Raw genomic sequence first — 25,160 nt, forward strand, 5'->3', positions numbered from 1 at the left:
GCATTTAAAAAAACCTAGAATAAAAAGAATAAATATGCATAATAGTTAAGATTTAATGTATGCAGGGCCTATGAGAGGGAGAAGCAGGAAAATTTTCCTAAAGTCCGAAAAAAACTTATGGCCCGTAGTGGTTCCCACCCCTATAAAATTAATGTTATTTTTTGTAATTTCTTCTTATTAATAAAGAAACATCTACGTATTTCATTGGTTTAATAAACAAATAAATAAATAAAATTAAGGCTAAATGAGCCCACCCTATTTCCGAGCTCTCGATGGTCGTGAATGTGTGTATACTAGAAATTGTGTACAGTACATTTATAAAAATTAGGTTATTAAAATTGATTTTTTTTCGAATTTCGTAAATAAGTTTTATATTTTGCTACCAACTTTTTCTTCTAATTCAGATCATTTTCACGATTCGAACCCAATTAAATTTCATTGTTTATAGAAGAACAACCTGTGCATCTAGTATTGATTTAACCTAAGAATAGATGCCTTTACATTGTAGAACTTCATGTCTGCAGAATTCATTCAACTATTCGATAAAATGAAAAGTAAAATTGGTTATAGTGGCTCCTTGAACGTAAAGTAAAATCAATTTTCTATCTGTTTTTCCTTTTTTTTTTTCACTCGAGAGTGCGGGATGATTAGTTGCAAACGCTTGAGATTAGAATGATAACCAATAATATCGATAATTAATATTATTTATGTAAACAAAAGACAAAAATAGAATCAATGATAAATAAAAAGTTCATAAATATTTATAATGCTTCAGACATAACCTTCAAAGTACGGTCGAAAACACAGATTAAATAGTTCGAAATGAAATATGCTAAAAATGCAAATTTTATACTTTTAATATTAACTTAACGAGGCTAAAATCTCATTTCTCTTTCACATTAAAATTCTTCTTAATTTTATTCATACAAACTCTCTGAAAAGTTGAATTAATTAAGACAACTTCCAATATTTAAAATTCAAATATTCGATTAATTTTCAATTTAAATTCTATTTATAAATAATTATGAAAATAATTATTAATATTGCATCACACAACACCTTCACACCCAATCTAATTTCATTTATTTGAAAATAGAAATGAGACATTCAAGGACACCGTATAGACAATGTCATGGAACTAACTACTCCAACATTAATAAACTTTTAAATTACATTCCATTATTAATTCTACATTGAATATGAATATATTAAATTTGCATTTTATTATCTGAGATGCTTTATCAAAAGTTTCATTGCGTTTTATTTTATATTTTTCATAATAAATCCGACGAAACGACCGGATGGCCAAGCTGTTAAAGTGCCAGCCTATTACTCTGGGGAATCCGGAATCGAATCCGGGCGGTCGAAAATTCCCAGATATTCTTCGAGTGTTGTATATCCAGGTATATCTGGGCCTCGTTCCCAATTATGGGCTATGATGAGCTTGATTAAAAGGCCCTCTTTGAGCCTATAAGGCGGAAAGAGTAAAAAAAAAAAGATGAAAATGTTATAATTAATTGCGATAATTTTAATTAAATTTTAAAATTTACTTTTAATGGAAAAAATTGAAAAATTTTCTGTAAATTATTAAGCATAAATTCTAATAATAATATATGAGAATAGAAACTAATAAGTTATATACCATAAATATTTTATGAAGTCTTTCTAATTTAATTATTTCTAAACTAAATCGTAATTAAATCAATATTGGCTTTAAAAAAGAAAAAAGTGGAAAGAATCTATTTCAAAATATAAAAAAACCAATGTAATTTTTAGGTTATATTTAGAAAATTAAATTATAAAAAATTTCATATTTCAACATTATTATTTTACAAGAATTTGAGGAAAAAATTAACCCGAATACTTGCAATTAATATTTATCAAGAAATATTTTAAATGTACGAACAAGGTTAAAGAAGTTTTTATAATTAAGTAAGACATCAGAATACAGTAAGGTCTATTTTTTTTCTCTCTCTCTTTTACGAAGATTCGCATTAACAGACATTTCAAAATGAGTAGCAAAAATTCAACATATCAAAAGACAAAACATGTTGACAGTATGCTATTGTGACTTGTTAACAAACTTGGCGCTATTTTGGTGAAAAACGACTAACTACTTTTTGGAAAGCGTTTAATATTCTTATGAACATAACGAACATTATAATGCTTCACTAGCCTGAGAAGAAATGCCACAGTCTTATATGGAGGAAACTGGCGTGATACAGTTTTTACTTTTCTGAGTTTGAACCTATTTCAAATATAGTTGATGACGCATGTGAAATGGCCAAAATGTAAACATTGAATTTTGAAATGCTAGTGTCAACTGAGAGCCACTTTCAAAGAAATATTTGGAAGAGTTGACCGTATAACTTGCTAAAGAGGTCAATAAAAAGACAAAGAAGTTTAGGAAATAATACCATTTAGTGCTCTCACCAAAAAGACACTTACAGAAGTTTTAACACAGATACAAACTGCCTATGAATCTCTTGTCTAGGATAATAATCCTAATTGGGAACGCAGCTTTTCTAGTCAAAGAGCCGTAACAAATGCTCTCAAGCCATATTATAACATGTTGGAGGAAAGAAGGGAAAAGACTTGAGAAAAGACCATTTATAAGCGATTTCTAAGGAACCTGGATAAGACCATCTAAACAGTTAGGAAAAGACACCCTTTACTGCAGTTCTTAGCCAGAAAGATTTCGAAGCCTATCGGTCTAAATGCAAAATCATTTTCAATCAAAATCATTTTATTGAGGCTTTTTCCTTATACGATTTTTTAAAATATGTTTTTAATTTTTATCTTATTTTATTTATAAATATTATTTATGTAAAACAATTATGAAATAAGAACAATTGGAATTTCTATGGAATAAGATAGCTAAATGTACAGTACAGTACTTGGATACCTTTTACAGTTAAGTATTTTATTACGCATATCAAACAGAATTTTATAAATGTGGATATTCACTTCATGAAAACTTCATGCAAATTTCCATAAAATTCCTCAATTGTTTATTAAAATTAAAAATTTATTAACTTTCCATATTGAAGGAATATATTGAAATAATTTTTCTTCAATTTACGAACGATTCTCTTTATTAACAGTGAGCTGGGAACATACACTACTTCATAAAGCACGGCCTTATATGTATTAAATAAATTAATGTACAGTACAGTATTAAATATGTTATAAAATGCAATAAACTAGCTTTTTCTGAGATTACATTAATTTATTAAAGAACAAGTAGAGTAGACTACAGAAAGCAAACTAAATATATATGCAGCTACATAATTTAGTCTCTGTGCCACAAAAGGCACAGATAAAGGTCTAACTTGTAACACAAAGATTTTATATCTTAACGAAAGTAGGGTTACAATGCCGCCTTGCGCCGNATTATAATAATGGATACCAAAGGAAATCCTTCAATTTAGAGGAGTATATAATAAAAAAGCTAAGCTTATAAGTGCTGTATATTATCTTAATAATACGATAATAAAAGTTAGTATATGAAAGTAACGATATTATTTTTACTACATTTGTAATTATAGTACAGAAAATACTCGTAGAATATAATCGTTGTCTTTATATCGATATATCACGTAAACAACCATCTTCCGTTTCTACCAATTCACGTGCGAAGAAGTATTTACTTTCGACACTTGGAGCAGCACCGTCGCCGTAAAAACTTCGCGCTAGCCGGACCTCCACCGTAATCCGAGCGCAAACGCAAATAGGTCACGTGATTAAAAGCTTTTACGGCGAGGGGATTTTACGCCGTTTTTACGGTAGTGGAGTCCTAGCCTAACAGGTGTCTGATATGCAACGGTCTTTATATAATAAAGATAAAGATTGGAAGATTGGTTTCCACTTCCTAAAATGTAATTTGTGGGCTCTGTTGATATGAACTAGTGAAGGTTGCTATTACGTATGTGTTTGTTGTGAAAATAAAAAATGAATAAATATTTATTAAACAAGTGAAAAAGCAACCCCCTTGTATGACGCACCTAAGCTTTATAAAGAATGGGATCGATTTAACGATAGTGGGATAATCAAAAGCGTGATTTATAGAAATTTTAAAAAAATTCCTGATGCATCGGGTTAATGTTTGACTAAATAATAAAAATTGTATAAACGGAAAAATTTAAGCTAATAATTCGTTGAAAAAAATGTATAAATGAAAATATAATTTTTAAATAAGCTTTAATCTGTAGACATTTTTAGTGCGAGCGTATTTAATCTAATGATGTGAGTGTCACTAGTGTTATACGAGTACTTTAATAATTAAAAATTGTTGATATTCTTGATATAGATTTTCATCTGTTAGAAGTCTATTGTTGCTACTCAAGAATAATAATACGTTTGTGACTTGTTTTGTGTTAACTATACTTTTTATTAATGTTTTTTGTGTGGTTATTTTTAGGCAGGATTCATAAACGAAAGACAACAGAAGAAAAAAACACATGTGAAATCTTTACCAATAAAAACCATTTTACCTTTAAAGAAAGAAAAAAAGATATTGTGAACCGAGAGGGTTAAGCAGCGACTCGACCCCACTTACAGGCTTCTTTGTCAGTGATAGTCGATGTGTTTAACGAGTAGACGGGTGAACGAGGTCGTGACAAAGTGTCAGTCGTACTTAAGAATGACACATATTTAGATATAAAAATAACATATTTAATTAGCTATAAAGCAATACAAAACGAGTACAAATCAAAGGCTACAAAAAGGGAATAATGCAAAAGTACTTTTAAGTTGCGATAAAGGATAGACGGTCATTGATAAGTCGTAAAAATTCCGGACCTCTATAGGTCACAATATCTTTGAAGTTAAACTAACCAAAATCTAGTCTATAACTGATAGAAAAAGTGAAACATTTCTAGTGATTACCTCTTAGCCGTGGCGATCAAGTTCCTAGGAGTCATTACGTCGAAGCGCTGAGCAGGGATTCGAATGGGTTCCGGTCCGGTGTCTTCCCGCCGACAATCGCCCCGAGGTGTGGGTGCGATCCCTTTTTATACACGTTCCCAGGGGATGACTAATACTAAGTCTGATGCAATCCCACCTGAGATTCTGTTGCGTCCGGATTTGTTTATGTTAATTGTCAGAAAGCGAACATTTCTTTAAATTTATTACTTCTTTCCTCCGATATGATTACTCATCTACCTTATAAATTTGATAACAGCTGTCAATACAACTGAATTAATTGCTGGAATTGACTAAAGTCATAGTTTGTCTTGCAACATTAGTTATAATTGTTCCTTATGTGGTCATCTTGATCGGTTTTATCAACGTAAAAATCGGACGAAGAAGAAAGTGTGTGGGTTGTTCGGTTCCTTTCCCATTCGAAAATTTTTGCGTCACTTCTCGAAGTGACGCAAAAATTGAAGTAAGAAGGGAAATAATGAGGAGGGAAAAGATATTGAAGCTTTAAAATTCACAAAAGAGATCGAATCCTCACAATACCTTGAAAGAAAAGGTAACAGCGATGGAAACAGAAAGAAACATTTGTTTAAAGTTATCTCAGTGGATCACATGTGTTTTATATGCAGCGGTCTTTAAAATAAAGATAAAAATTTAAAAATTGGGTTCCCCTTCCTAAAATGTAACTTGTGGACTCAGTTGATATGTAATAGTAAAAATTGCTACATTATGTGTACAAACATATAATTTTGTACAAATAAAATGAATAGATATTTATTAAACAAGTCAAAAAACAATAACAAATTTACTCCTTTGTATGTCGCACCTTTTCTGTTACAGAGAGACTTGTTGTATTCTTGATTGTTTTATGCAATAAAAGAGAATATTCCGACTTTTTAAATTTATTTTTCTTTTATAAAGCTGAAACATTTATACCAACTAAAAAGTAAAGCATAACAAACAAACAAAATAAAAATATTTAAAAATTGATGCAATTAGTCTGAGTCCTTTCTATTAATACGTATTAAGAATCTAAATAATTTAACATTATCCAATTGTATAGTTCAAAAATTTTAAAAATTAATTAAAATTTCTAAATGTTTTTTTTTACAATACAATATAAATATATTATCTCAGAGTCAAATGTCCTTAGATATTTTAACATTATAATATTTTGATAAATGGAATAAAATCAATTCTAGACTCGAATACTGTTTACGGAGATGTGTAACTCATGAAATGCAAAATTTGCACGTATTTATAAGTTAACACTGGGATTTTCATTAGGCTACATTTTATTCGAGTTGCCTTTCATACTAACTTAATGACACAAAACTGTCTGACAGACTGAGGATCAAGTTTCTTTCTGGGGACATAACAAATACTTTTGTCTTACATTTATTACAAAAGCATATGTTTCCTCACATGCGTGGGTATAATTTCAATGTAAATGCTGATGTTCTGTATACGTGTAGGCTTTTTCCCATCAAAACAATAAAATTATATAAAATACGATTTAATTTGATTTCTTAAAAGGTTTTATTCTCCTTCTTGACAAGTGACTGTAAATGAAGCTTATCATAAACGAAGGCTAAAAGATAGAAAGTGATGTTACATACTATTTTTGTAAGAAACATATTTAGTTACTAAATTGTCAAACATTCGTATAAAAAGTCTAATTTTTATAAATTATGATATTATCGTCATATTAAAAAAACATGAAATCTGAGTTTCAAATTATTTCTTCGTTTTTCTTATTTGTCTGCATCATCTACTTCCTTCCCACGAGAATTATCGAACCTGTAAATCTGTCTTCACTGCAGAATCTCGTTGTTATGAAAGTATATTTTGTATCCGTTGCTTCTGAGTAAATGTATTTAGACAACGATTAATAAGAATAAATGTCTTAGCTTTATTTTCACTCACTTTTATATCTTCTATGCTTTTAAATTTATTTCTAAATTCTTTCTTTCATAAAGCCGAATTCAACCTTCTGGCATTGATTTAATTCGAGATGTGCTATTCGGAATAATAACATAGGTATAATTAATGCTGAAAAACTAAAGAATAATATAAATAAATAAATATAAGTTTTAAAACTCTACAGACTATTGCAAGATGATGCAAAAAATAATTTAAAAATTATTAAAAAATTAGAGAAAGATAAAATAATCGCAAGAAAATGTACAAATTATTGAAAGGAGAACAGAAAAAATAGAAAAATTGAACGTTAGATTAGACATATAAATTAGGAAAAAATAGAAAATTTAAGAAATAGTAAATACATAATTGTGTGAAGTTTATAAAAATTTATTTTTAAAAGGTAAACACTAAAATAATTCAAATAATAATATTAAAAAAAACACCTAAATTATTAACACGCATTAAAAACGTTGTAATAAAAAATAGTTATAAGCTAGTAAATACTATTATAAAATGTATGTATAACATATTTTACTGTGAATGACCGATATCTGACGAAAATCAACATTCTCCACTGAATGTCAACATTCACACAGTCGTTCGTGTATATACGAAGTATTTGCTAAATATCATTGTTTCTCACTTACACCGGCAAATGTCGACATTCAGCATGAATGGTCGACATTTGCCGGTGTAATTTTCATGGATGGTGAATGTTGAATAAAAATATTTTTATTACGATAAGATAAAATGCAACTTTTTAATATGTCAAAATATAAGAAAGCTTAAGTAACAGCACGTGTAAATAAACTATTGAACTTAAAACGAACAGTACATTCTTAATCAGAAAAGAAAATAATACAATAATAAACTTACACATAAATAATGATTAACGTTATACAATCTTATTTATTGCAACAACTTAAACTGTTATGACACTTTGAATTGCACAAGAGTCCCTTGCTTTTACAACCGCATTTATTCGTGGAACACTTTTTTTTGCAATGACAACGTGTATACCCTTGCCCTCCACTTTTCGAATTAGCTGCAATTAATTCTTTCAGCGATATTTCTTGAGAAAAAATCTCATCTATGGAAAGTAACTTTTCTTTACAAATTACGAACTGATTACGTTATTACGTGATTACGAACTGATCTGTTAATTGGTGTCTTTTATTCGGATATCTCCGACGCCTTACCGACGACCCCTCTCATACTCTGACAAACCGATCCCTACCTCACGGGATCAAAAGAACAAAAACGCCATCCAGTGACAAAGTGGACAGTTTCCACCAAACCGTTGCCAGGAAAAGAGGTACGACCTTGTCCTACCTCCGTCTACCCACAAAGTATTTGACGATAGACTGTCGCCTCTTTGTCGAAATCGGCTTCTTGAGTGTCGTTTCGACCTCCACCAAAGCTTATCTTTGCTTGTCGACATACACCGGCGATTGTTCGAATGGATAACCAAATAATCAATCTTTCACCGACGTATTTTGTATGTGTCGACATTCTGTAATTTCGCTTTATCACAGTAACATATATACTGTATATATCAAGTTAAACATACAGAGGTACGGTACCTTATTTCATTCAAAAAGGTGTTCGTGTGCCAACTTGTTTGGATACTGAACGAACTTTTCCCATAAAAAATAATGTAAATGATTCATTTTAGACCAAACAATGCTTTTTTAAGTAGTAGTTAACACAAATTTAATGAAAGCTTACAAGCCTAGTTCGCAAAAATCACAAAAATATCTTAACGTACTAAATAGATAAAGTAAATACAATTTTACTCTCACATTACTGTCAAATTTTCACAATAACGTCAATGTACTGTACATATTTTATAATAACTTTCATCTATTTTATATTTGTATACTTTGTCTACATTTTAATAAATATGTTGCTGACGCCCCACGGATCCCATGAACCCTACGGTTACTCTTTTTCCCTCTGTCCTATCTCTGTCCTATATTCTTCACCCAACTCATCACTGGACATGGTGGGATCAAGCTGTACTTCGTCCGTTTCTTAAGGCAGGACAGAGGCGCCTGCCCTTGTGTCAACTTCACTCTGGAGGATCCTACCCACATTATTTTCGACTGCTCGCGGTTCGTTCATATTCGCAGGGATCTGATTGCTTCTTCCATCAGGAAACAAATTGCATGGCTTTGTCCATTCAAATCCATTCTCAACAACAGGAAATCTACACGGCATTCGTCAGATTTGCGACAAAGTCGTTAGTAAAGTGCAGCAAGATCAGCAAGAAAGGACATTACCTGGCGCACAAGACGCCAATACTTAGGCTAGTCTCATATGAACGGCATCTACATAATGTTTTACTATTGTGTATTACTGTCTACTGTAATCCTATGTGTCGGTTTGTATTCTACGCGTTATTATTTTCTGTCCAGTGTATAGCATTTGTAAGAGGACAGGCAGTCGAACTAGTTGTAGTTTGTATTTTAAATCAGGAACTTTGTATTATTGTAGAAATTCTGTACATGTGCTCCTAATTGTGTGTTCATTAATGTGCCACTGGTCTCACAATCAGTGTATTTTGTATCTTATTATGTCTAACAAACGGGCTCGGGCATTCTCATATGAGCTCTCTTTTCTTCCTTCCTTCCTTCCCTCCCACCCTTCTCTCTCCTCTCCCCACTTCCTTTTGTGAATATATCCTTAGGTAACGGTTACTTATTCTTTCCTCTATATAATATATATATATATATGTGGCATAACTACTTTTTGTATTCTTTCACCACTGAATTAGTTACTGCTATTTCATCTATAATATTTTAAACTTACAAATTAGCTATAAATGAAGTAAATGAAATGTTACAAATTACACATAAAAAATATTTTAATGTATAATTTCTAAAACTTCATTTATACGCGGATGATAAGTTCCAAAGTCTACCGACGATAATATTGAACTATCTATGAAATCCACATTCATGCATAATTATAACGTGATAGATTGAGAGAAAAGAAAAACAAAAGTACTCTTACATGTTATAAGATTATTGCCATTGCAGAGAACCAAAAAGCTGCTTTAAAGGTTGTGCGATCGTTAAATTTTTTTCTGTTATTAAAAGATATGTTAGTAGACAGGTATTCAGAGATTATAATTGATAACAATAATAAACATACTCTTAATTGAATGAAATTGTATTTATTTGCAAAGCATGATTAGACAAGAAAATTATACGTTTAATTAAAGTAACTCTTCCACACAATTATCACGAAAAGTAAATAAAGTAGTATATACTTGCATAACAAGAAGACTTTGCAGTGAAAACGATTTACAGGTTTGATAATTTTCTTGCAGTGAAAATACATAATGAAATTAAATGGAGTTTAAAAAGCCAAACAATTAATTTGAAACTAGCATTTTATTTCTCATCAGTATGCAGCTACTTCGTTCCTTCAAATATTAGCCATTTTGTAAGATCGTGCTGTGTATCACTTTAGTAAGTAAATGTGGTACTTACGGTAATAGCTAGATAACATAATTTTCTACTTTTCTCATCTTTTCTATGGTCTTCTTCGCTTACAAACTAACCCGTGTAATACTGAAATATAAATTGTTAAGGGGTCAAATTAAATTGCTTTTTATACATATTTATTGTATTCGTGAAATAGAGTCTGTACAGTACATTCACATTAAAATCATGCCAGATTCATGCAGTGAAGCGTGTCTTCTCTAATAGACATAACACTAACATTTTCGTAAATGTAAACAAATTATTCATATTACTAATTAGTATAATTAATAAGTAAATAAAATCCAAAATTTTACGATTGATATATTACATAACCTATACATCTTATTGCTGAGAATCATTTTACTACTTTAAACTAACATTTTTAACCTAATCAACAAGCTATCATCAGGTTATCAATTTACTGGAACGTTTACAATCGTTCTATAATCAAACCAATATGCAATAACAAAATCGATTTTAAAACGGTTCAATCATTTGTGGTTAAAAATGTGAAGGTCTAAAACCGTTTTGTTTTAGAACAATATCACCCCTCTAATAAACCTCGTGATTAGGTGTAAGAGGGGAAAAAAAAGGCCTTCTGCGGTCGATGACCGAGACGATCTCTTCGAAAAAAATTGTTAGGATATCAATAAAAGAAATCTCCTCCGTTTGTTTAACAGTAATTCTATAGATGTTAATGTCAACAAGACGAGAATAAGAGATGTTTCTTATCCTGTCTTTGGTTACACTTGACAGGTGGTTACAGCAATAAATCGCCTCGTTCGTAGTCAAAGGCGACGTTTGATATAAACAATATCTAGATTGTTCATCAGTTTACAGAAATTATTGCCAGCTGAATGTTAATTTGTGGATGAGAACTGTCAAACCTATAGAAATTTAAATTATAAAATCATATCTTCTAGACGCCAATATCAATAAATAAAAAAACTTCTCTGTTCCACTGGTTCGCACTAGCTACATCCAGACGCCAACACACTAACAGGTGTGCGTATAAATCATTACTATTGTCATAGTTCTCACCCCTCAAAAATACTATAAAGAAGGCTTGGACGAACTCCACAAGGCGGACATCGACTGCCACATCAACTGACTCACACCACCACCCTATCCGTCGCTACCTCGCCATAACTGCCGTGACGATTCAGGAACGTTTTTACCAACGACCCATATTACGGATCGGGAACTTAGAGGTACTTTCTTTAGATATCTATTTGTATTAAGAAAGTGAAGTATTAACAATCAAAGTTTAAATGGTGTAATGTTCAAGAGTATTTTAAATATATACGCCTAAATATAATTTATAAATGAGCAATTATTTATTGTGAAATAGTCACAACACCAGGCTGCAATTTTTTATCATATTTTTAATTTATTTAAATTGAAATATATGCCCCTCAACCCCTACACTTCAAATTAGTAGTGGCTTGTCCTTGTACATCATACTTTTCCTTTAATAATAGATTCGTGCTGGTCATCTATTAATTACTTTCAGAGGAAAAAATTTTGAATTGGAATAACATTGATTTCCAGTTTGCATCGGAAGTCCTTATACAGTTTACCGAGTCCTCCTGCCGCTAAGGATTTCATATCTGTCTCTTGTTTCATCTGTCTAACTCTTTTCTCGAGATTAAAGAAACACAGCCGAACGGACGACCTTGGAAATTTATATTTTTCTCAAATTGTAGGCCAATTAATATAAAGATTAATGTAAATTAATACTTATATGTGATATATTATACAATATCTGATACGAAATGTTCTAAATTATTCAAATCTATTTTACTATGTTTTTCTTTTAATAGAAAGTATTATAAAATAGTTTTGGTTTTAAAAATTAAAATGTATAAAATAAAATGTTAATATTGAAATGACGGGTAAATAATACGTATTTTTCATCGACATCTTTATGAGATACTCTATCCACTTTTACCCAGATTTGAAAGGGAGCAGACTGATGCATACTTTTATACTAGCAATTTAACAAATTGTTCTGTTTTAAAAAATATAAATCTTGATATAATGAAGAACAGAAGAATTGTACTGTAACGTCTGATATAAAATTAAAAATCAGGTAATGTAGAAAGCTTTTAAAGTCGTATAAAAATTTAGTAAGCTTTTACATTCCATATCCTTACCGTTCAAAAGAAACCGTTGAGTTTATTGCTAATCCAGTGCATCCTTTTAAATATATTCTTAGCTGTCTTTTAAATAATAGAATAAACATCACGGATAGAATAAAAATATATATATAATCTTCCAAGTAACATAATAGATTCTAAGCATAGGAAAGATCCTGTAGCTTATAAATTAACTCCTGATACTCTCAACGTAAACGATTTTCTTAAAAGAAATAATTTTAATCATCTTACAAGGTGCTCGTTACAAATAAATAAATAAAATTTTAAATTACTTGAAATATCTGTTATAATGTTTATCATTTAATGGTAACTTATTACATTCATAAATAAATAAATCGAGATATTGTGTATTTCCTGTTTTTTCTAACTAAATTACAATTAAAACTAAAAAAAGATTTTAAAAAAGTAATTGAGTCAGCTGTATAAATGCTATTTTATCAAGTTGATATTAAGGTTAAAATTAATGCTTTAAAAACGTTTTACCTTTAAAATTATTTAGAGTATTTACTTGAAATGTATTTATGTGTTTCCGTGTCATCTAAGTATTACAACATAAATAATGTCAAAATAACTGTACGTTTTTAATCACAGAATATTCAATTTTATATTAACATTGCTTAAAAAAATAATCATTCAGACATTGCTCTACCCAGCAATATTTACTATTAGATATTGAAGTTTCAATTCGTTCCATTTACTCTAGTCTATCCAGTAATAATTAAATTTTTGGCAATTTCTGTCAATATTGAGTTTAGTAATACTTTTAAACTCTGAGTTTCACCGACAGATCTGCCGAATTTTTTCAAACCAATAGTTTAAAGCTTAATTATTAAAAATTAAATACATTTTAAATTATATATTATTACAATTCAAATCTTGTAACTAGTGACCGTCATTGTGATCCACGAAATGTTTAATCCATCAAAAGGACATTTTAAAAACAATAACAAGCATTCACCGACACGTTTATCTTTTAAATACACATAACTTACATTAACTTGTCTTTTCTAATCCACGGAATTTACCGAGATTCGAACCTGGGACTGTCAAAGTTACAGGTTCGAATCTGGGCGGGAAACGTTACGAATTTTTCATGTCTGTCCTGGATTTGTAAAGCTCTGTACGTCACCATCCGTCCTCCCTTATTAAAATTCTTTTAATAAACCATACTCATATGAAAATAGATAAAAACTGTTTTAACATCTACAGGACGAAAAGTGTCACAAATGATAAACTCTACGACTTCTCTGTGATATTAATATAGAGAAAAACATGTCCTATGTTTATACAGTCACGTGAAAATGTAATTTCTAAAGCACTAACTTTTAATTCTTTTATATTATTAAATTTTTTTAAATAGCTAATTAAAATAATTACCTACTTTCAAATGAAACTTTAACAAAACAAATAACATAACAGTTAAGAGANTGGATGTATTTTTAATAATTTAGGCAATTAAATTAATCTACTTCCTACGATTAGAACTTTCCACTAATGTTTAAAGTGTTTTCCGCATTTACAGAATTTTTATCTCGTAAGATATGCAGTTAATTAGGATGCATAATTCTATTGAAAACATAAAAAATGTATATAACAGGAATTCAGTAGATTTTAATAAATAAATATCTATCAAAATAAAGATTGATTCAAAAGTCAGTTAACCCAAATATATTTTTATAAATGATTAAAACCGACGTATATTCGTCGATCATGGTAATAAAACCTTTAAATATACTTCGGTAAACGCACTTTTGGACTACTTTATATAAATTTATTATTTCGTTTTTATTTTTAATAAAATCTTCCTATTTAACATTAAAGATTTATATATACTAATGCATAATAAAGCAATTGAATAATCAATCATCTTCGAATTAAATTCATTTACATCACAAATCACATAACTTCAAGAATAAAACTCACGAAATGTTTAATTTTATTAATTTTTAACACTATTATAAAGATAAACGTTATATAAATATATAAGTAATTGTATTTAATGGAATTATATAAAGGATCGTTCGAAAATCATTATATACTTTAAGATTTATTTAAGAACGATAAAATCTGTTTCCAAACATCTGAATATTATTAAATAATTCGTAGAAATAATCTTAAAAATTACATCGGTTAACAGACTTTTGGGCAATTCTGCATAATCAATGAAAAAAATTAAAAATATATTTGATCATTTTTTTAAAACTGATGATTAAAAGTTTCAAAAAATAAAATAAAATAAATTTATTTATAAGATAATTATGTTAAGATAATTAAATTTATATTTAATATTATATAAGATACATTTAAAAACTTAATATTTTACATTACAATAATAATAATTGTTGCATACTTTTACTTAAATATTTTTAGGCGTTTTTCTAACTTTTTAAAATTTTAACGGATAATATTTTTATAAAATTAACAATTATTAAATTATTCGTTGAATATTTACTGACATGTTTGTATCTTCAAATCTTGCGAGTTAAATTTCATTCACTTCTAATTAAGATTGAAGGCTGAAATTGTGAGAGCACACCTAAGTTGGATGACATTGTATTTAAATAATGTTCTACACGGACCTACTCCACCATATCCCCCACTTGAAAACACGGTAAACGTAATTATTTATAGAATTTAATTATACGTATATGTGTAAATGCATTGTTATGATGTATGTAGCGGGGTTTGGCTATCCCAACCATCCCTCATTTCAATCTCGAATAAATTGACCATTAAAATCGTTTTTTTAATTTTTAAAAATAAAATCTACTCTTGTTTCAAAACTTAAAGTAATTTATGATTTTTATATTTGCGTAAATTTTAACAATTTTCCTTCTTTAAAAGTTAAATTGAGAAAGGAAACACTTTTTATAACGTTTCCTTTAATGTAAAATACATAAGCTAATTGCTTTTCCTGTGATTAATTGCTTAAGAAAATATAAATAACCGAGAATTACATACTAATTTATTTTAAAAATAAATCCTTTATTTGCAAGAAGTGCAAGATGAAGTTGTGCATTTTGCTTGTTTTAGGAGTGATCGCATGTAATGTAGGTGCCCTCAATGGCTTTAGAATGAAAAGACAGATAGATGACCTTTATGATAAATTTTGTGGTTAGCGTGAGAAGTTTTCTATTTAATTCTCAAATTTTAAGTATAAATGATCTTAATTTCAGAAAATTTTTTAAAAATTTCATAGTTTTAAATATATAAAAATATATTACAATCGCACTTTTATTTAATTTACATTGTTTTTCAGGTTTTCAACCAAAAGTTGCAAGTATTATATTGAATTGTATCGACTTGAGTCTGTCCTTTCAGGAAAGGGAAACGGTTAGTTATTTTAATATAATTAAATAAAATGTTTTTAAGATATATAAATATTAATATTCAAATATAATTTGTCAGTTTTCAGATATTGCCCGATGCTTTGATGAAGATAACTTTGTCGACCTTATGACTAAATTATGTGGCAAACCATACGCTGAGGTAATATAATTTCATTCGTTTTAGTATAATTAAAAATATTAATGAATACATTTACGTGAGCAATTACAAAAGTATAATGTATGTAATTTCTATTTCGTAGATTGAGGCAATGATAGAACTGCATGAAGATTGTTTGGAAGAGCTGGATTTAGATGATAAATTAAATGAAGTCATAAGTTAAAAATAAAAAAATAAACACAAATTTTTTTATTTCTACTTAATTATTTGCAATTTTTATATTTTTAGAATGCAGACGATGAGGTACGGAAATGTGTCCTGGAAAATGCCTTAAAAGAAAACATTGATGTGCACGATTGGTAGCTGTTTAGTTTACCCAATATTGAGCCATGTATTAATTTTCTTTAAATGTGCGTAATTAATTCTTGTAAAATTTAATAATTTGTTTTTAAATTTCCTATTTGCTTGTAATAAATTAGAAAATTTTAAATAAACAGTTTTGCATTACATAAAGTATATCTTCTTTTAAATTACTTTTTTTTAATTACTACAACTAAATAATACGAATCGCAAACTAAATAATGTTGTATATGTTAGAGGTGGGTTGCATCAATGCAGTTTAAAAATAAGTACGTGTACATAATAGCGCTATATCGAAATAGTTTATGTAATTGGTCTCTTAATTTTTCTGCTATGAGTTATCTTAGTGAGAGACAAAGTTACATAAATGGAACGAAAAGTCTTCCTCGGACGTTTTGTGTGAAGTTTGGAAGTACCAAACTTCCAGATATTTTAAGTAGTGACCTTCTAAACAAAGTAAGGATTTTGGCGNTCTCTTAATTTTTCTGCTAAGAGTTATCTTAGTGAGAGACAAAGTTACATAAATGGAACGAAAAGTCTTCCTCGGACGTTTTGTGTGAAGTTTGGAAGTACCAAACTTCCAGATATTTTAAGTAGTGACCTTCTAAACAAAGTAAGAATTTTGGCGTAGCGTGATTGTATAAGAAATATGCAAGTAGGAGATATAGGCTACTGGTTTTCCTGTATTTGGAAGTGTTGATCAGAGAAAGATAACAAAACTATTTTGCTACAACGGGACACAATGCATTATCCGGTCGGGAGTGACGTTGCATCAGGATAGTTTTGTAGCATGTAAATATATAAAATGAGGAAACCAATGCTATTATGCTCTGTGAATATTTAAAGATTGTTGATAGGCCTATAAATTACCCGTTGACAATGTAGTTGTCTTTATTAACGCAGCGATGGAAACAGAAAAAAACGTGTCTTGAAACATTTGTTTAAAACTATCTCAGTTGATAACATGTGTCTGATATGCAACGATATTTATAATAAAGATATTAGATTGCTTTCCACTTCCTAAAATGTAATTTGTGGGCTCAGTTAATATGTACTAGTGAAGATTGCTATTATGTATGTGTTTGTTGTTCAATAAAAAATGAATAAATATTTATTAAACAAGTCAAGAAGCAACTCCCTTGTATGTCGCACCTAAGCTTCATAAAGAATAGGATCGATTTAACGGTAATGGAATAAATCGAAAGCGCGATTTAATGTTTGACTAGGTAATAAAAATTGTATAAACGGAAAGACTTAAGCTAATAATTCGTTGAAAAAAACATATAAATAAAAATGTAATTCTTAAATAAGCTTTAATTTGTACACATTTTTAGTGCGAGCGTATTAAATTTAATGATGTGAGTGTCACTAGTAGGCCTATTATAAGTACTTTGGTAATTAAAAATTGTGGATATTCTCGATATAGATTTTTATTTCTTACAAGTCTATTGTTACTATTCCGGAATAATAATACGTTTGTCATTTGTTTTGTGTTAACTTTACTTTTTATTAATGTTTTTGTGTGGTTATTTTTAGGCAGGATTCATAAAAGAAAGACAACAGAAGGAAAAATACATCTGAAATCTTTACCGATAAAAAACATTTTCCATTAAAAAAAACCAAGATACTGTGAACCGAGGGGGTTAAGCAGCGAGCTCGACCCTACTTACAGGCTTCTTTGTCAGTGATAGTCGATGTGTTTAACGAGTAGAAGGGTGAGCGATGTCGTGACAAGGTGTCAGTCGTACTTAAGGATGACACATATTTAGATATAAGAATAACATACTTAATTAGCTATAAAGCTATACAAAACGAGTACAAATCAAAGGCTACAAAAAAGGAATAATCCAAAAATACTTTTATGTCGCGACAAACAATAGACGGTTGTTGATAAGTCGTCAAAATTCGGGACCTCTATAGGTCACAATATCTTTGAAGTTAAACTAAACAAAATCTAGTCTCTAACCGATATAGAGAGTGAAAAACTTTCTAATGATTATCTCTTAGCCGTGGCGATCAAGTTCCTAAAAATCATTACTTCGGAGCTCTGAGCAGGGTTCGAATGGGTTCCGGTCCGGTGTCTTCCCGCCGGCGATCGCCCCGAGGTGCGGGTGCGATTCCTTTTTATACACGTTCCAGAGCCGTGACTAATACTAAGTCTGATGCAGTTCCACCTGAGATTGACTTGCGTCCGGATTTGTTTATGTTAATTGTCAGAAATCGATCATTTCTTTAAATTTATTAATTCTTTCCATCCGATATGGAACCTCATCTACTTAAATTACATCTACCTTATCTACCTTATAAATTTGATAACAGCTGTCAAAACAACTGAAATAATTGCTGGGGGTGACTAAAGTCAGAGTTTGTCTTGCAACCTTAGTTATAATTGTTCCTTATATATCATTTTGATCGGTTTTATCAACGTAAAAATCGGACGAAGAAAAAAGTGTGTGGGTTGTTCGATTACTTTCCCATTCCCATTGTTGTACAATTAAAAATGAATAAATATTTATTAAACAAGTGAAAAAATAACAAATTTACTCTCTTGTATGAGGCACGTTATCTGTTACAGGGAGACTTGTTGTATCCTGGATTCTTTTATGCAATAAAAGAAAATATCCCGGTTTTTAAAATTTATTTGTCTTTTATAAAGCTGAAACATTCATACCAACTAAAAACTAAAGCATAACAAACAAACAAAATAAAAATATTTAAAAATTGATGCAATTAGTTACAATCTCCTCTACGTAATAAGTATCTAAATTAATTTAACATTGTCCAATTGTATAGTTCACAAATTTTAAAAATTACAGTAATTAAAATTTCTAAATGTTATTTTTACAATACAATATAAATATATTATCTCGGAATCAAATGTACTCAGNTACGTTTGTCTTTTCTTGAACTCGCAAACAGAGTTAGATAAATGAAAGACGAGATTAGATATGAAAACCTTATAGGCCGGATCCTTCGATTAACTATATGAAAACGACCGATTCAAACCGGAAGTCAAGTTACTTCAATTCAACTTTTTTCCGTGAAAGCCGTTGAAAAAATTGAAGTACAGTATCTCGGAATCAGATGTACTCAGATAATTTAACATTATAATATTTGGATAAATTTAATAAAATCAATTCTAGACTCGAATTTAGTTTATGGAGACGTGTAACTCATAAATTGCAAAATTTGCACCTATTTGTAATTTAAAACTGGGATTTTCGTTAGGCAACATTTTATTCGAGTTGTCTTTTATACTAATTTAATGACACAAAACTGTCTGACAAAATAAGGATTAAGTTTCTTTCTGGGGACATGACAAATACTTTTGCCTTACATTTATTAGAGAAGCATATCTTTTCTCACATGCGTGGGGTATAATTTCAATGTAAATGCTGATGTTCTGTATACGTGTAAGCTTTTCTCCACGAAAACAATAAAATTATATAAAATAATTTGGTTTCTTAAAAGGTTATATTCTAATTATTGGCAGGTGAATGTAAAAGAAGCTAATCATAAACGGAGGCTATAAAAAAATAGAAAGTGATGTTACATACTATTTTTGTAAGAAGCATATTTAGTTACTAAACTGTCAAACAATCGTATAAAAAGTCTAATATTTAGAAATTATGATATTATCGTCATATTAAAAAAATATGAAATCTGAGATTCAAATTATTTCTTCGTTCTTCTTATTCATCTGCATCATCTGCTTTCTCTCCACGAAAATTATCACATCTGTAAATCTGTCTTCACTGCAGAGTCTCGTTGTTATGAAAGTGCAGTACTGTACATTGTGTTTTCGTTGCTTCTGAGTAAATGTATTTAGACAACGATTAATAATTCTTTCTTTCATAAAGTGCAATTGAACCATCTGGCATTGATTTAATTCGAGATATGCTATTCAGAATAATAACATAGGTATAATTAATGCTGAAAAACTAAAGAATAATATAAATAAATAAAGAAATAAATATAAGTTTTAAAAGTCTACAGACTTTTGCAAGATGTTGCAAGAAATAATTTAAAAATTATTAATTTTATCGCCAATTTACCAACGTTACCTCTAAATAAGATTTTATAATTACTCCTTTTACAATTTAAATTTAAAAATTAAAATTAGTTAATTACTTATTTATTTTTTAACCTTATAGGAATTTTAAAATCATAAATTAAATATTTGATTTTTAAATTTAATGGTTAAGGTTGACTACGAAATCATTCCTAAACTGGATCCGAGTTATATACCTTGATACAAGTCGCGTAACTTAAGTGCATTTTGCTATATTGACTGGTGAATGTAAGTGATAGTTTTGATTTTACCGAACAATCCTTAATAATTAGAATACTTTTAGAATTATGCATTTCGTTACGCAAGTTCATACGCTGAAGGTTTTAAAGATGGTATAAAAAAGAAAGAAACAATATTTTTACAAATCATAGATTATTTATTTTTACAATATATGTTTTAGGTGATATTTTTGTATTCTATATATTATTTCATTTTTTAATTCTTTTCAAATAGGGATTAAACCTCAAATTGTTCTTAATTTTACAATGTTTTGAAATACGTTTTAAGTAACGTTCATAATTTTTGTGCTTTCTTAAGTGCAAAAACATTCTTATTCTTTGTCGCTATTTGAGAAATAACTTGCATCTCTATCAGTGAAGAAGAGACATCATCGTAATATTTAATTAGTAAAATTAATATAAATCACGAAATTCTTTAAATTATTTTTTCATATTACTATAAAGGGCTACTGTATTACTAGTAATACAGTAGCCCTTTGTTATATCGCACGTGTCGGAATACACACCGAATAAGTGTTATATTTCTAGTAAATACCAAAATGCAACAATTTTTCATAAACACCTTTTGAATAATTTACAATATTTGCTTAATTTGACGAATTTACTTTGAATAATTACAAGAATAATCTATGTTATACAATAACTTTAAAATCTGCACAAGTTATTTATCAATGACTGCACTATTTTTTAAACAATATAATCAATTTTTGTCCTTACGAGGTTTTACAAACAATAGAATTTGCGTACTTTTAATTAATATGTTCACGTAATTTACATTTTATTCTAAAAAATGCAAATGTAAAAAAAACGCTCGATGGAAAACTTTGACGGGCATATTCGTATTCTATACCCCAAAATACATTATAAACGGTGTTATAATGCATACCATAAAACAATAACTAGCGTTATAGATTCATGAGACCCAAACAAATTTGAATTAAGCGGCCCCGTGTATAGTGTTGACTTGACATATTTTTCTTCGGGGAATGTTTTTGGAGAAAATATTTTTTTTATAAAAGATTGATTTGGAACCACCTGCTGGTGCGGCCATAAACAGTGTTTTTTTTCTTGTCCGTAGGATAAGACACCATCTAAAAAATCTTTGTAAATACAGATATTTTGGCTACAATTTGAAAAAAAACTGTAGACCTATAAATTTCCATTGTCGTCTGTTTGTTAGTCTATACGTTTGTCTTTTCTTGAACTCGCAAACAGAGTTAGATAAATGAAAGACGAGATTAGATATGAAAACCTTATAGGCCGGATCCTTCGATTAACTATATGAAAACGACCGATTCAAACCGGAAGTCAAGTTACTTCAATTCAACTTTTTTCCGTGAAAGCCGTTGAAAAAATTGAAGTACAGTAGATCCCCCTATAAAACCGTTTCCTATAGTTATGATTCCTATAAAAATTGTGGCAGTATCCGTAAACAACGGTAAAAATAACTCCTATAATACGTAAAACGTCATCGGGCAGCCGAACTACTTTCCCGCCGTCCGTAGCGCCACGCTACGGACGTTTAGGCGGATAAATTGAGTTTAGTATCGTCTGTTCATATAATTATATATAAATTAGGTACTGTACATATAATTATATATTAATTATATATAAATTAGGTACTGTATATATAATTATATATTAACTTAATTTATTGTAACTTTATTATAATTAAATATATATTTTTCGCCGTCTAGCGTCACGCTACGGCGAGTTAGGCGACCTATCGTCTGTCCAGTACTGTAATTTTATACATTTCTTGTGAAAGAAACATTTCTTATTTAACGGCCATAAAAATTATTTATATTAAGGATGTCTCCAAAGGTCAACGAAGTTTTCGCAGAAAAATAATATCAGAAATCGCGGCCGCGGTTTGATGCGCTGTTCCGCGACGAAACCAAGCTTTAGCAACGGGCGTAGTCGAACGGTACACACTCGGTAAGCAATCCTACAATTTTTTGTTTATAACGTAGTTTATACGGATTATTTTCAAAAAAATATACGTATTTTGGAAATGTTGAGTCGAATTAGTCTAGAATCGATTAATTTTATGAAAGAAAACCTTTCAAACAGCCGTAGTCCGTAAACTATGTTTCCTACAAAATTGATTCATAAAGAACGGAACGTATCTACCGTCTTATAGGGGGATCTACTGTATTTTGTTGGCTCCACTCTGTGGACACCAGTTGTGAGATCTACGCCATGTCAGGATAAAGATCCAAACTCCTGACACGTAATGTGAAAAACGGCTTTATGTTCAGGATGGTTTAATTTTATTAGACAAGTAACATCAGCCAAATCTCTCTGTCCGATACGTCAGGAGGATGACACCAGTTGGGATAGTTATTCGTCCTAACTCGTGATTTGTAGTTAAACTTAAATATAGGAGGGTTTTACTTATACCTTCCACGTGGGATCAACGATATACGTAGGAACGATGATGGAATTAGGCACTTAGACGATTTAAAATATAAAAACTATTTATTTAATTAAATTGAAGTAAATTGAATCTATACTTAATAATAACTAAAATAAATTAATCAAAGGAGTAACTATACAAAAATATAAATGGAGAGATCAGAGACTAACCTCTAAATATATAACGTCTCAATAGACTTCGACCTGAGAGAGTTTATATCAAATATAATTACTTGTTACATGTTTACAATACCTGTTTCTTACCTTAGTTCCAGAGGATTCTGGAAAATCTGCTAATATGTGTTATAAGATTATAAATTTTTAAAATTTGAAATACTTGTAAAACAAATATACCGGTATCTCATATTTAAAAGTCTGATTTATGTTAATAAAATTCACAAACAAATAAACTATATGACTTATAAAAATTTTTATGTAAAAAATAAACAATATTGAATTGATATTGAATTGATTGATATTGAATTGATATTAACAATATTGAATATTTTATACGTGCAATAATCATTTAACGAACATTTTGTCCGATTTTACAATTAATCTTAATACACTATGCATAAATCTTGCAAAAAAATAAAAAATAAAAACATACAAAAGTTTTCAAAAAGTACTCTAAATATATTATTCGCCATATATTCTTTCAAATATTTTAGAATATTTTAAAAGAAATATAACTTTTATTTTATAATATTTTCTTTTAATTAAATTTGAATTCTTGCGATGTATACTGTACACGTGGATGTATTTTTAATCATTTAGGCAATGAAATTAATCTATTTCCTACGATTAGAACTTTCTGTTAATGTTTAAACTGATTTCCACATTTTCAGAATTTTTATCTCATAAGATATGCTGTCAATTAGGATGCTTAATTCTATTGATAAATCGGTAATGTGAGTCCGCGGATTTTCACATCGCTCCTAAAATCAAAAATTAATGTTAATTGTTTTCAAAATGTAAACATCTTAGTTAGAAAAAAACGAAGAGGTAGAAATTAGATCAGAGGTCACCGGTTGTAAAAACAAGTCAGTGGGAAAGTTGACACTTAGCTGTCAAAAATGCACCCTTATCGTCAATAAAAGTAGATCACGTGTTAGATTTCCCACGACAACCATATAAATGGTGCGAGCCACCGAAAGCTCGAGAGTTCACACACGGAAGTTATATTTGATATTAGTGATTCCTCGTCTCCCGCACCTCCATGCAACGGACTCGACCTAGTTCTCGGAGAAGACAACAGTAAAAGACTTCGACAACGCCCAACGCTTCCATAAAGAACGGTTATCACCGCATATAGCACCCCTCCAAGTTTAAAGGTAATTATTAGCGGTTTGCGAACTCTCTCTCTCGTAACAGAAGTAGGCATAGCTGTCACAGAGTAGAATAAACAGTTGTCAATCACAGGCTTTGTAATCTTATGTTAATCGCACGTAGCCTATATAACCTAGAGTTATATGCATTTAACGCTGTGTAACCTCCTGTATCTTAGTGTTAGCCATATAATAAATAATTTGTTATTTTGTTAACCTGTCTTCTGTCATTCGGAACCACGGACACCTGCCGACTTTCTCACCTCCCTCGCCACTCGATACAAAGCCATCCGAAACGACGACGTGGGCGATTTTACCAACTCGACGTGTAAGTGGTAATTAGGGTACTAACTCTATGCCCTCGTAATCTCTCAGTAATAAATATAACCTTCCATTATAACTGAAATTTATTACATTTTAATAAATGAATATCGATAAAAATAAAGATTATTTCAAAAGTCAGTTAACGCAAATATATTTTATAAATGTTTAAAAATGTCGTATATTCGTCGATTATGGTAATAAAACCTTTAAATATACTCCGGTAAATGCACTTTTTGACTACTTTATATAAATTTATTATTTCGTTTTTATCTATATCTATATCTATATATCTATATCTATATCTATATCTATATCTATATATAAAAAAATGGACATGTATGTCCCTATATCTCACTTTTTCGCCAAAACTATACATCGCACGTGAATGGTGTTTGTATGTGGTGGTAGCCCCAAGTCTCCATTCGTGCATAGGGGTGGTTGCGTCTCGATAGCTATAAGGGTGCGGGAGATATGAGGCT

At 29.7% G+C, this 25,160-nt stretch overlaps 2 protein-coding genes across 2 annotated transcripts in view; both read left to right on the plus strand.

Moving 5' to 3' along the window:
* Window positions 1–15,437: 15,437 nt before the first annotated feature.
* Window positions 15,438–16,443, plus strand: LOC111617723. The gene is made up of 5 exons (XM_023359011.1): window positions 15,438–15,607; window positions 15,753–15,826; window positions 15,902–15,982; window positions 16,083–16,154; window positions 16,229–16,443. The coding sequence occupies exons 1-5, from the start codon at window positions 15,499–15,501 to the stop codon at window positions 16,301–16,303; spliced, it is 411 nt and encodes a 136-aa protein (XP_023214779.1). The 5' UTR covers window positions 15,438–15,498; the 3' UTR covers window positions 16,304–16,443.
* A 7,764-nt stretch (window positions 16,444–24,207) lies between these two features.
* Window positions 24,208–25,160, plus strand: part of LOC111617728 — a 4,363-nt gene continuing 3,410 nt past the window's right edge. Inside the window, exon 1 of the mRNA XM_023359015.1 lies at window positions 24,208–24,363. The gene's annotated coding sequence lies outside the window, so the exon portion shown is untranslated. The remainder of the gene's footprint in view (window positions 24,364–25,160) is intronic.

This window comes from Centruroides sculpturatus, unplaced genomic scaffold (assembly GCF_000671375.1).
Source record: "Centruroides sculpturatus isolate CEXI.00-Female unplaced genomic scaffold, Cexi_2.0 scaffold1822, whole genome shotgun sequence".
In the NCBI taxonomy this organism is placed as follows: domain Eukaryota; kingdom Metazoa; phylum Arthropoda; class Arachnida; order Scorpiones; family Buthidae; genus Centruroides; species Centruroides sculpturatus.